Below are 14,860 nucleotides of genomic sequence, written 5' to 3'. Positions count from 1 at the left end.
CTTCCCAAGCTCACTTACTCTCACCACCCTCTTCACCCCAACATTCACTCTTTTTTTCTGAAAACCCATACAAATCTTCACCTTAGCCTCCACAAGATAATGATCAGACATCCCTCCAGTTGCACCTGTATTGTATGTAATGAAATATCCTCAATGAATTGTAACATCCTACTAATATCAACCTATTGGGGTCTGGCTAAGACCCTTTGTGACCTCTGTAATCCACTCACAGGATGAGCATAGGGTGCACATTAGATTTGCTGGGGATACCAGCACAGATCAATCACCATGACTGTTTAATTTGTTAATGGATGAGGGAAGTAAATAGGGTTTTGGAAAAAGGGCAGATAAGCAGTCTGTAGGGTATGAGGGGGGCCTAGGAAGTGAGGCAAGGCACTAGCAGCAGACTCTAGTGAGAACTATAGAAGTGGGTGTCTGAGGTTGGGAGAGTCTGTGAAAGGAGAGAGTTGAAAGTAAATTTGAACAGATTAAGGTTATTAGGTTTAGCAGTGCAGAGAGACAGGTTTGTTGGGGTGTGAGTTTGAATGGAGAAAGCTTGATGGAAAAGGAGTGTTTAAGATACCTGGGAGTGGCAATGGCAGTGAATGGAACCATGAAAGTGGAGTAAAGTCATAGAGTAGGTGGTGGGGCAAAGTTTTTAGAAGGATTGAGGAATGTATGGAAAGAGAGGTTGCTATCTGTCGCTGCAAAAATGGCTATGTTTGAAAGTATATTAGTTTCAACAATATTGTTAGGATTTGAGGCATGGGATATAGATAAGAGTGCATAGAAGATGATGGGATGATGGATATGTTGGAAATGAAATGTTTGAGAATAGTACTGTAAGCCCTTGATTTAAAGAATCCTGATTTAACAGATTTTGGACTTAATGGGCCAAGCAATTAACATTACATTAATTGATGATAATTTAAAGAGTAAAAGATCAAAAATATCAAATGACGCATCATGCGGGGTATACTCACTTAGTTTCGGTCTCAGTTTCCCTCAAGCTACCTTGCAGTCAGATTGTATACAGAGAACTGTGACTTTATTTATTAAAAATTCTGTGGTCCCTATTATTCAAAATGACATCAAGTGATAGAGGAGTTAGAAATTGTGTGAACTGTATATGGTATTACTGTATATTGTATTGAAAAATGGCTCATAGGTTACATTCTCGACTTATCAGACTTTCAGCATTAACAGACAATCCCTCCCCCTGATTAGTGTGTTCAATTGAAGGTTTACTGTGTGTGGTTTGACAAGGGTTGCTTTAGAAAGTAATAAAAGAGTAGGAGAGAGGTGTGGTAATAAGAAGAGTTTAAGTGAGAGAGCTTAAGAGAGTTTGCTGAAATGGTTTGGCTCTATGGATGGTGTGAGTGAGGGAGGTTGACAAAGAGAATATGTACATCAGAAGTGTGTATGTGTTGAAGAGGATGAAGGGGGGATTAAGAGAAAGGGGAGACCCAACTGGAGATGGAAAGATGGCTTTTGAGTGCTTGGGGTTTAAACATGCTAAGGGATCAAAGGCATGCAAGGTATAGAGTGAACTAGAGCAATATGATCTAAGAGGGTAGAATCCTCATAGATACAGCTCATTTTAAGGGATAAAACAGTGTTTCAAAGCCTTCTTTCCCCCCCTTTAGCTATTGCCACAGATGCTTATTAGACCCTACCTCCATTAGAGAAATAGTTATATATCCTTTGAAATTTACTTTTTTAAAGCTGGTCATAAAATAGCAGGAGTGAAAAATAAGAAATTGGTCTCAAAAATGTAATAAGGATGAATTCAAATGAAATAGAAGTTTTCTTTAATGTGGATACTGACATCTGCGTTTAATGGTTCTTCTCCTAAACCTTAATTAAAAACAACAGAAAACACTTTAAGAATGATTTCATCAGTTTGTGTCCTTTCTTTTCAGCAAATTGATGAGTCGGCAAGATTTCTCCATCATCTGAATCAAGAATTAGGTTTAAGTGTTGGACTCTACCTCTGCCTTGTAGCCTTCAGAGCAATAACAGCTGCATTCAGCCTCTTTTCAGTTATACAACAGTATGAATTCTCAGGGGTATGTTCCTGTACTTTACATTCATAACAGTAGAATGTTTTCATCCAGTGAAAATATTTGTATGTTTACGTACATATTGTGCATATACCTTTACCCTCATGCCCTACAAATCCCTTCTATAAGGCTCCCACAGCACTTGGAAAGCCAGTCACATCTGCTGGTTGAGGTCAAGAAGTGTGATGTGTGTGTCTGTGTGAGACGAGTAGAGGACAATGTAGGAGTAAGTGTTTAGCATTTTCTGTACGGAGATTGAATCATGGGCATGAGAAACCTTATGATATATTTATCAGTGTTTGTATGTTGTAGAGATAGATGGTGTCCACCATGCATGTGAGAAAGTATAACTCTTACATATCTTGGGAATTTAGTTCCAAATGGTTTTGTTATTGTAGGATTGTGTTTAAGACTGGGTTGGGAGGATGGTGGTTTAGTTCCCATTGGGTCATTTTGATGTGTGTGTGTTTTGTCATTGTGTTTCTGGCAGGTGGGAGATGATTCAGTATATGTTGTTGAAATGTGAGGCAGGGATAATCATTTTTTCTCGTTAGTGCTTGGGGTTAGTTATGAAGGGGTTTGGATGAGAAGAGTCAATATTTTTTCAGAGAATTGAATGCCAAGCATGCTGAGGTGGCATTGTATTAGGAAAATATATGTTTCCTTGTACAAGTTTTGAGTGCTTGTAGTTGCCAAGCAACCAGTGATTATTTTAAATGCTATTTTTTGTGAGGTATGCTGCTTTGTTTTTCAGTATTTGTTTTTGACAATGTGGTTAACCAGATAGGTGAAGTGTAGTATAGGATGGAGTGAATGACTTGTTTGCAGAGGACTCCAAAGGATTTTTTCTTTTCCAAATTGGGTACAAGTAAGTGTTTTTAGGGTATTTAATTTGTTTTGTTGATTTTGTGAGGGTTGTGGTGTTGTGAATGAATATCATATGCTTATCATATGAGATGTCAAGGTCAAGGTAAAAAGGGCAATGGAGACTTCTGTGAAGTGCAGACATTCTGTTTTGGTTGAGTCCACTAGATGTGCACCCATCTGAACTTACTGTTCTCATTCATGTATTAGTTGCACTATCTCATCTGCAGCCTGGATGACATCCATCTTTTCAATTTAAGAAACACTTTTTTTAATATGTCACAAGACCCATCATGCCCAAGACATAGCTTCCACATGAAAGACTAAATGCCTGCTCCTTAATTGCCCTGTCCCCACCCCTCAGGGACATAATACAACTTTACCACAGTTTATGACCTGTGGTCCTGTCTGATAGATGTGGCCGGCTTCTAAGTGCTGATTGAGCCCCTTTGAAGGTTCTTGTGGTAAGTTAAGGTATGTATACGCAGCACCAGGGACAAGGAAGAGGACTTGTAATACTTATAAAGTACAACATCCTTCACCAGGCACCATTCAAATCACAAAACAGATCACGGAAGTGACAATGCTTGAATGCAAGCCATGAAAATGACATAACACAATGCTTACCTCAAGATTATCAACCCCCTTATGTTTGCCTACACCACATGCCCTTGCCAGGTACGTTTCCTAGTTACAGAATCCGACCAACACCCTCAGCATCTGTTTGTGTGAAGATTTCAGTGCCTACTATCCAGCATAGCTTGATATTCATGTTCAAGATTTTAGAGCTGAATTGCTTATAAACCAACAGCAACCCTTCAGCATATTGTTTATGTATCCAAACAGCCATTTAGACTTCCAACCCACCACTTCCAACAGCTACCCTCACCAGACATGACTGGGTGCACCTAAGCACAGCACAGAAGAACCACCTGAAGCACACCACATGAATTCTACTAAGACCATTCTGGTAACACTTCAGCTAAGCCACTCAACCCACACAGCCACCAAAGAAACATATACCAAGTATAGGAAAGCACTCAGATCAGAATGTCTGCATCCACTGTCACCCTCTAAACCCTGGATGGATACATATCTTACCTGCACCCTGCTGTAACTCTGAATAGTTGACAAAGCTTTTCAACTCAACAGAACTTCAAACGTGTTAAGTATTACTTATGATACTCACGTGACATTTACTCCCCGTACCAGTAAACATCAACACAATGGCCATAATCAAACTAAATACCCCCAAAACACTTACCAGCACCAATTTTAGATAAGGAAAAGAATTTCATGGCATACTCTGCAAACAGTTCATTGACTCCACCCAGAAGTACACCTCGCCTTCCTGATCATCCACCCTGTCTGAAGCAAATATAACAAAACTGCAAGTCACCCAAAACAAGGCCTTCAGAACAATCACTAGCAACTTTGCAACCACACAACAATTGCACAACAAAACCAAAATACTGCCATACAGTCTCATTGCAATATGCTCAGCACCCAGTTTTTTGAAACAGCAATAGTCTCTCCCAGCTAGTCCTTATCATATAACCAACCACTAACCTCCAGTTGGAAACATAGAACTTATCTTTGCTTCACACTGTAGTAATCTATACTTGCAGATCTCCCTTTCCCAACAAACATGACACTAAGTACATACATTAACTTTTGACTTGATAAGCATCAAACAATTGCCCTTCCAACTTGGTCTTAAACACCACCCCCACTAGACATACATCCATGTGAAACTACAATCCATATGCATGTACAAGTCCCACATGCTTGTCTGCATTCAGACACCACTCAGCCTTGCAGCAGGACTGAGGCAGAATAAACATATCACGGGACCTGTCATGCTCAGGATGTAACTTTCATTTTGAAGACACTGAACGCTTACTCTTTAACTGCCTTGCATTCATTTCCTACAAGCAGATGCACAGCATCACACTTCTTGACCTGCTGTCCCACCTGATGGATACGACAAGCTTCCTGTACACTGCAGGAGCTCTGTAGAAAGGATTCCAGAAGGCCTGAGAGTAGTAAGTATTTCTACTTGATATATATCTGCTCTCCCAGGTACTCTGTAATTGTAGAACCTGACCATCATGCCCAATACCTGTTACTGTGGAGATTTTGATGCCCATCATCCTGCATGGCTCAACACCCACACACAAAATCCCTAAGGTGATTTAATCATAGATCATCTGCACCCTTTCAGCATCCTTAGCCTATGCAACCTGCCTACCAAACCCCTAGTCCACCATTACCAGCAGCCACTCTTGCTAGACAGTTTTTTTACCCCAGTATTTTACAAGGGACCACCTGGAACATGCTACACAAACTCTTCTGATGATATACCCATTCTCATTACTCTACACTGAACCCATTCAAGCCACATCTCCACTAAAAGAACATGCATAGACTAGAGGAAAGTAGATTGGCCAGCATTTTCACAGTACATGAAATCCGTACTCCAAGATTTCACTGTAGCGATTTCTCAACCATATATGCTTTTGCAAAATACAAAGTTTTCACCAACCAAGCCAGGTAAATGCACACAAAACAAAGCCATAGAAATAGATATAACCCATACTTTCCCCCCAAAGCTGCAGACTTCAAACAACAAAGAAACCAGCTCAGACAAAGCCACAGCACACTGAACAAATCCAGACTCCAAACAACCCCATCACTTTTCTAATCTTTGTAAGACAAGCACTTCATTGACACTCCTTCCTCAACACAGTTAACCACAAAACCCACAGCAATCAACTTTGGCATATATGAAAGAAGACCCACACTTCTTGTACCACTCCAGCCCTCACACATAAAGCACCTCTGAACCAGTCAGATACCATCCCTACCCCAAAGAACATTCAAACATATTAATGAGATGCTTCTTAAAAATCAGCCACAAACTAACCACACCCCAAAATAGGAATCATGAAAAACTTGCACAAAAACCACCCAGAAGCAACTACTTAACCACCCTTCAGTCACTGCAACTAAAACCTTAAAGAACTCTCCTGCAACAGAACCTGACAGCATATCAGACTTCCACCTAAAGCATTGTGGTCTAGTTGCAATCCAACCTTTTACATGTATCTTAACCATTCCTGGCTACACAACAAAACTCCTGACATCTGACAGCTCGTCAACATAGTACCAGTCCTAAAACCCTCCAAACCATCCTCTTCCTATTACCTAATATCACTAATGTCTTCAGTATCCAAACCGAAAAACTGATCCACAATGAAAATGGAATGATATCTTGCTCTTGCCCACACAATGTGCCCTTAGACCTAGTCCCTCCAGTACTGTACCACATTACAAACAGACATAAACAAAGCATTTGAAATTATATCCCAATTTATACTCACAGGAAAGATAAATGACACCACCCTTCACAACAGTGACAAAGAATGGTTGTCCAACTTTATAGATGGTTTCCAGGCCACAGGCAATCACAGAAGCTTCACCTGTAGTATCCTCAACCCCAGGGAGCAGTTTTTTCTACAGCTGTCTTCAATCTGCTCCTATTACCTCCTACAGACCTTAATGTGAAGGTCCTTTCATATTCAGATGACTTTACAATCACATCACAGAAATAACAAACATGCAGCACTACATTAAACATTTGGAATAAAAGCTCATCCAGAAAAAAGTGTATCACTAAAGAGGTCTACAGTCTCCCTTTTAACCCCAGACAGACATGACATGAATTCAACCTATACCCCCTATACCCTCCCAGCTCCTTGAATGGCTGATCACTCCCATTTATCAAAAAAACAACCATTTTAGACATCACAGCAACACATGCATGACATATACTACCCATATCACAGACAACATTGAAAAGCATCAGACAAACTAATTGCCCCTAAGGAAATAACTGGTATCTGATTTAAACAAATTAATGAATCCTTCAAGCAATTCTTATGCCCTACATTGAACTGTTTCACTTACCTTTTTATCATCCCTGTCAGAAACACATAGAAATGCTAACCACACAAATCAGACTCTCTGAAATGGCAGTCATTGGCTTCTTAGCAACCACAATCACTCAGCATTTATGCAATGAAAAAAGATCATCCCAGTAAAATACCATCTTTCTATGCTCAGCAGTCAGTTCTTTGCAACAGCCTTAGACATTTCTCATTCAAACCACTCCATATATAGATGAAAAGCTTACCCCTGTATCACACTTCAGCAACCCATGCCCACAGATCACCTTACCCCTAAGAAATGCAACATTGACAAAACACACTCTTTGAATTGACCCGATAGATACTAAACAGCGCAATCCTAACTCCATCTTAAACTCCACTCCAACAGACATGTACCCTTCTGAAACCACACTCCCCGGATACATGCGAGTTACACTTTCATGTCTGTATACTCTAGACACTATCTATCCCTATAACAGTACAAACACTGGTTTAACATATCTTATGATGCTTCATGTATATGATGCAACAGTCTTAATGAGAATGCAGAACACTTACTACTCATTTGCCTTGCACTCATCCCACAACATTACTACACTTTGTGTCATATGGTCTTATCTGGTGGTCATGGTTGGCTTTCTGAGCATTGTGTGAACCCCATAGAAAATGAAAAGGACTCCAGGGGCAGGAAGGTAAGGTAGATTGTATGATTACATATAACCCCAGGATTCCTTTTATGGGGCTCCTGCTGCTTTAAGGCTGTTGTGCAACAATATATATGGTGATTGAAAAGATGGTGGCATGTACAAAGCATCAGACTGGGAGGGAATATTATGGCTTCAAGAGTGCTATAGGATGTGTGGACAAAGACTGCTTTAAAGAATTTGTGAGAAATACATACAGAAAAAAAGTGTCTGTGGTATTTATAGATCTGTAGAAAGCATAGGTTAGGGTTGAGGGAGATACCTATGGAAGGCACTACAGGTATATGATATGGAAAGAAAGCTATTAGAAGTACTGAGGTGTTTTTATCAGAAGAGTAAGAATTGTGTGTGTGTGTGTGTGTGTGTGTTTGTGTGTGTGTGTGTAAGTAGAAAAAGAAGAGGATGAGTGGTTCCAGGTAAAGGTGGGTCTGTATCACAGGAGTATGATATCGCACTATCATGTTTAATGTATTTATGAATAAGGTAATGAGGGAGGTAAATGCATGGTTTTTGAAGAGAGGTGTGGGTTTATTGTATCAATATGGCACCTGGAAAGTTAGTGAGTTGCTTTTTGCAGATGACATGGCTTTGGTTTGAGACTCAAGTGAGAAACTGCAAAAGCTGGTATCTATGTTTGAAAGAGTGTATGAAAAAGGGAATGTTTTTTTAAGGTTCTAGTCACAGACAAAAGTCCACATCAAGGCCGGGCCTTAACTGAAATATAGAGGGAATTATGAAAGGGTAAAAGAAAAGACAAGGAAAAGAATTTACAAATTTTCAAGAAAGTGAAAAAAAGGAAAAGTATTTGCAAATTTTCAAGTAAGTGAAAAAAAATCTTTTAATTTGTGCCAGGTCGTACTTATGAAGGACATGAGAAGGTAGACTGTTCCAAAGCTTGACATATAGGGAAAGAAACAGTCATCAAAACAGCTTACCCTTGAGTTGCCAATGGTCACATGTGATCACATGTAATCATGTGATGCAGCAGCTTGTTGAGCATTACATGGTCTAGCTAGTGGTGGAGGCTCACAAGTAGCCAGCTCAAGGGAGTAAAGACCAAAGTAATACCTATAGAAGTGGGGAAAGTGAACCAGCATTGTAGCATAGAGCAAGAGGATCAAGTTTGGAAGTTAGCCTGGGACAGTTTATAAGTCAGACCACTTTTTGACTCAACTCTGTCAAGTAAGGATACAGAGCTAGAGCCACCCCAGGTGTGAGAACAGTTCAACATGCAAGGACGAATCAATCCTTTGTATAAACAGTGTGACTGTTCAGAAGAAAAGAAGTTTTGACATCTGAATAGGACACCCAATTTCCTATAGGCAGGCTTGGCTATTCCTGTGATGTGGGGTTTATAAGAAAGAGTGTATGTTACAGTAATACCAAGTATATTCAAAGAGTCAAGAGATGGAATTACAGAACCATCAAAGGAGAAACAAGAGTTGTGAGGAGTTTTCAATGGAGAGGTGGATAGAAAGTAGGTCTTGGAATCATTAAACTTGACTAGATTTTGTCTTCCTACTGAGATATCCCATTCAGGTCTGAGCTTATTGAGGAAGCTGTATCAAGATGAGATGCAGATTGAGTGAAAGAGGGAGAAGAATTGAAGGATGTGGATGAATGCAGTGTTGAGTCATCAGCATATGAGTGATTATGATTATTTATGGAGGAGAGGAAATCTTTGAAAAAAAATGTGTAGGGAACAGGACAGAACCTTGATGGACACCACTGTTGATGAAGAAAGGGGGAAGGCAGATCCATCAACAACCTTAAAAGAGATAAACTGGCCTAAGAGGAAGCTAGATATGAAGAAGCAAAAGGAAAGCCAGAAGAGAGGAGCTTAGAGATGAGGCCCCAATGCCTCACCCTGTCAAAAGCTTTAGATGTGTCAAGGGCAACTATACATGACTCCCCAAAATATTTCATGGATGATGACTATACATTAGTAGTATAGGAAAGAATATCATCAATGGATCTTGCCTTATGGAAAACATACAGGTGATCAGAGAGAAGACTGAGTTTAAGTGGTAGATGTTAAAGCAATGGGATCATAGTTAGAGGGGTCAGAATAGTCACTCTTCTTAAGGCTGGGATGTATCAATGCATGCTCGCAAGGAGGAAAACTTTTGTTTTTAAACAGAAATGGAACTCATGAGCAAGCATAGGTGCAACTTCAGAGGCACACTCTTTTAGTACACAGGGATGATGCCATCAGGACCATAAGCTTTGTTTGTGTCTAGAAATTGAAGCACCAATAGGAGGGGCAAAGGATTAGTTAAAGGACCACCAGGAAGTGAAGGAATGTGAGAGTCCTCCAAGGTGGAGTTAGAGAAGAAACTAGAACCAAAGAGGGTTGCTTTGTCTATGAGAGAGACAGCTATAGAACTGTCAGAATGGAAAGGTGAAGGAAATAACAGAAAGCTTTGACTCACAGATAACATGCTTGCAATGATTATGGGCAGTGATGAAAACTAAATGGGAGTTGGAGGAAGGAGAGTTTTTCCAAGCCAGATGTGTCTGATCCCTTGCCTGATAATGAAAGTAAGTAAAAGTAAGAATATAAAGTTTAGCTGGAGAGAAAAACAGTTCAGTTTGAGTGAAGGTTTGAATGGAGAAAACTGGAGGACTGGGATTATTTTGAACACCTGCAAGTGGACATGGCACCCAGATGGAACATTAAAAGTTGAAGTGAATTGTAGGTTTGATGCTGCAGCAAAGGTCCAGGGTGTGTTGGAGAGTATATGGAAAGAGAGGCCATAGAAAGGGTATGCGAAGTGAGAGAGTGGAATTCATGTATAGTGCCATTGTACAAAAGAAAAGAAGATAAAGGCAAGTGTTCAAACTACAGAGGCATAAGTTTGTTGAGTTTTCCTGGAAAATTGGAGGATAGTGATTGAGAGGATGAAGGCATGTGCAGAGCATCAGATTGGGAAGGAGCAGTGTGGTGTCAGAAGTAGTAAAGAATGTGTAGATTAGGTGTTTGCTTTGAAGAATGTTTGTGAGAAATACTTAGAGAAATAGATGGATTTGTATGTGGCATTTATGGATCTGGAGAAGGCACATGACAGAGTGGACAGAGATGCTTTGTGGAAGGTCTTAAGAATATAAGGTGTGGGAGGTAAGCTTCTAGAAGCAGTGAGAAGTTTTTATCAAGGTTGTAAGGTATGCACATGAATAGGAAGAGAGGAAAGTGATTGGTTCCCATTGAAGGTTGGTCTGCTCTTTGTCCACATCCAGGCCCCACAGACCTTTCCATGGTTTACCCCAGACGATTCACATGCTCTGGTTCAGTCCATTGACAGCATGTCGATTCCAGTATAACACATCATTCCAATTCACTCTATTCCTTGCACGCCTCTCACCATCCTGTATGTTCAGGCCCCAATCACTTTTTCACTCCATCCTTCCACCTCTGATTTGGTCTCCTGGTTCTCCTTGTTCCCTCCACCTCTGACACATATACCCTCTTTTTCAATCTTTCCTCACTCATTTTCTCCATGTATCCAAACCATTTCAACACACTCTCTACTGGTCTCTCAACTACCCTCTTTTTATTTCCACACATCTCTCTTATCCTTTCATTACTTAATCAATCAAACCACCTCACACCTCATGTTGTCTCAAACACTTCATTTCCAACACATCCGCCCTCTTCCTTACAACCCTATGTATAGCCCATGCCTTGCAACCATATAACATTGTTGGAACTACTTTTCCTACAAACATACCCATTTTTGCTCTCCAAGATAACATTCTCTCCTTCCACACATTCTTCATTGCTCCCAGAGCCTTCACCCCCTCCCCCACCCTGTGGCTCACTTCCACTTCCATAGTTCAGTTCGCTGCTAAGTCCACTCCCAGATATATAAAACACTTCTCTTCCTCCAATTTTTCTTCATTCAAACTTATATCCTAATTGATTTGTCCTTCAACCTTATTGCACTGAATAACCTCACTTTTATTCACATTTACTCTCAACTTTCTCCTTTTACACACTTTACCAACCTCAGTCATCAACTTCTGCAGTTTCTCACCAAAATCAGTCACCAGCACTGTATCATCAGCGAACAACAACTGACTCACCATTGTACAAAGGCAAAGGGAATAAAGGTGAATGTTCAAATTACAGAGGCATAAGTTTGTTGAATATTCCAGGGAAATTATATGAGAGGGTATTGATTGAGAGGATAAAGGCATGTACAGAGCATCAGATTGGGGAAGAGCAGTGTGGTTTCAGAAGTGGTAGAGGATGTGTGGATCAGGGGTTTGCTTTGAAGAATGAGTGTGAGAAATACTTAGAAAAACAGATGGATTTGTATGTAGTAATTATGGATGTGGAGAAGGCATATGATAGGGTGGATAGAGATGCATTGTGGAAGGTTTTAAAAGTATATGGTGTGGTAGGTAAGTTGCTAGAAGCAGTGAAAAGTTTTTTTTTACCAAGGATGTAAGGCATGAGTAACGAGTAGGAAGAGAGAGGAGTGATTGGTTCCAAGTGAATGTCAGTCTGGTACAGGGGTGTGTGATGTCTCCAGGGTGTATTGAAATTGAAATGGTTTGGTCACATGGAGGAGAATGAGTGAGGAAAGATTGACAAAGGATATATGTTTCAGAGGTGAAGTGAGTGAGCAGAGGTGGGAGACCAAATTGCAAGGGGAAGGATGGAGTGAAAAAGATTTTGAGCAGTCAGGGCCTGAACATACAGGAGAGTGAAAGGCATGCAAGGAATAAAGTGAATTGGAATGATGTGGTATACTGGGATTGACATGCTGTCAGTAGATTAAAACAGGGCGTGTGAAGCATTTAGGGTAAACCATGGAAAGTTTTATGGGGCCTGGATGTAGAAAGGGAGCTGTGGCTTTGGTGCATTACACATGACAGCTAGTAACTGAGTGTGAACGAATGTGGCCTTTGTTGTCTTTTCCTAGCACTACCTCGCGCGCACATAGGGGAAGGACGAGTGCCATTTCATGTATGGCAGGGTGGCGGCGGGAATAGATGAAGGCAAGTATTAATATGCACATTTATATATGTATTTTAAATTTTCTAAAATGGGAAACAGAAGGAGTCACTCGGGGAGTGCTCATCCTGCTCAAAGGCTGAGATTAGGGTGTCTAAATGTGTGTGGATGTAACCAAGATGAGAAAAAATGAGATAAGTAGTATGTTTGAGGAAAGGAATCTGGGTGTTTTGACTGAGTGAAACGAAGCTCAAGGGTAAAGGGGAAGAGTGGTTTGGGAATGTTTTGGGAGTAAATTCAGGGGTTGGTGAGAGGACAAGAGCAAAGGAAGGAGTAGCTTTACTCCTGAACAGGAGTTGTGGGAGTATGTGATAGAGTGTAAGAAAGTAAACTCTAGATTGATATGGGTAAAACTGAAAGTGGATGGAGAGAGATGGGTGATTATTGGTGCCTATGCACCTGGGCATGAGAAGAAAGATCATGAGAGGCAAGTGTTTTGGGAGCAGGTGAGTGAGTGTGTTAGCAGTTTTGATCCACTAGACCGTGTTATAGTGATGGGTGATTTGAATGCAAAGGTGAGTAATGTGGCAGTTGAGGGAATAATTGGTGTACATTGGGTGTTCAGTGTTGTAAATGGAAATGGTGAAGAGGTTGTAGATTTATGTACTGAAAAAGGACTGGTGATTGGGAATATCTGGTTTAAAAAGAGAGATATACATAAGTATACGTATGTAAGTAGGAGAGATAGCCAGAGAGCATTATTGGATTATGTGTTAATTGATAGGCACGTGAAAGAGAGACTTTTGGATGTTAATGTGCTGAGAGGTGCAACTGAAGGGATGTCTGATCATTATCTTGTGGAGGCGAAGGTGAAGATTTGTAGAGGTTTTCAGTAAAGAAGTGAAAATGTTGGGGTGAAGAGAGCAGTGAGAGTCAGTGAGCTTGGGAAGGAGACTTGTATGGGGAAGCACCAGGAGCGACTGAGTGCAGAATGGAAAAGGGTAAGAGCAAAGGAGGTAAGGGGAGTGGGGGAGGAATGGGATGTATTTAGGGAAGCAGTGATGGCTTGAGCAAATGATGCTTGTGGAATGAGAAACATGGGAGGTGGGTGGGCAGATTGGAAAGGGTAGTGAGTGATGGGATGAAGAAGTAAGATTATTAGTTAAAGAGAAGAGAGAGGCATTTGGACAAATTTTGCAGAGAAATAGTGCAAATGACTGGGAGAAACAGATGACGAAAAAATGGCCCAACCCACCCAAATATGCATATGTATACATACACATCCACTCACGCACATATACATACCTATACATTTCAATATATATATATATATATATATATATATATATATATATATATATATATATACATATATATATATATATATATATATATATATATATATATATATATATATATTTTTTTTTTTTTTTTTTTTTTTTTTTTATACTTTGTCGCTGTCTCCCGCGTTTGCGAGGTAGCGTAAGGAAACAGACGAAAGAAATGGCCCAACCCCCCCCATACACATGTACATACACACGTCCACACACGCAAATATACATACCCACACAGCCCTCCACGGCCCACCCCGGACGTTCCACATGCCCTGATTCAATCCACTGACAGCACGTCAACCCCTGTATACCACATCGCTCCAATTCACTCTATTCCTTGCCCTCCTTTCACCCTCCTGCATGTTCAGGCCCCGATCACACAAAATCCTTTTCACTCCATCTTTCCACCTCCAATTTGGTCTCCCTCTTCTCCTCGTTCCCTTCACCTCCGACACATATATCCTCTTGGTCAATCTTTCCTCACTCATTCTCTCCATGTGCCCAAACCATTTCAAAACACCCTCTTCTGCTCTCTCAACCACGCTCTTTTTATTTCCACACATCTCTCTTACCCTTACGTTACTTACTCGATCAAACCACCTCACACCACACATTGTCCTCAAACATCTCATTTCCAGCACATCCATCCTCCTGCGCACAACTCTATCCATAGCCCACGCCTCGCAACCATACAACATTGTTGGAACTACTATTCCTTCAAACATACCCATTTTTGCTTTCCGAGATAATGTTCTCGACTTACACACATTCTTCAAGGCTCCCAGAATTTTCGCCCCCTCACCCACCCTATGATCCACTTCCACTTCCATGGTTCCATCCGCTGCCAGATCCACTCCCAGATATCTAAAACACTTTACTTCCTCCAGTTTTTCTCCATTCAAACTTACCTCCCACTTGACTTGACCCTCAACCCTACTGTACCTAATAACCTTGCTCTTATTCACATTTACTCTTAACTTTCTTC

The 14,860-nt window shown here is 40.6% G+C and overlaps 1 protein-coding gene across 6 annotated transcripts in view; it reads left to right on the top strand.

Moving 5' to 3' along the window:
* Positions 1-14,860, top strand: part of GrlHz (Gustatory receptor-like Holozoa) — a 252,373-nt gene that overhangs the window by 207,669 nt on the left and 29,844 nt on the right. For all 6 annotated transcript variants that reach the window (XM_071664869.1, XM_071664868.1, XM_071664867.1 and 3 more), the window contains one exon: positions 1,923-2,069. In XM_071664869.1, the coding sequence (XP_071520970.1) occupies positions 1,923-2,069 (147 nt within the window). The remainder of the gene's footprint in view (positions 1-1,922; positions 2,070-14,860) is intronic.

Source organism: Panulirus ornatus, chromosome 9 (assembly GCF_036320965.1).
Source record: "Panulirus ornatus isolate Po-2019 chromosome 9, ASM3632096v1, whole genome shotgun sequence".
Classification (NCBI taxonomy): Eukaryota; Metazoa; Arthropoda; class Malacostraca; order Decapoda; family Palinuridae; genus Panulirus; species Panulirus ornatus.
This window is presented reverse-complemented; position numbering and strand designations above follow the sequence as displayed.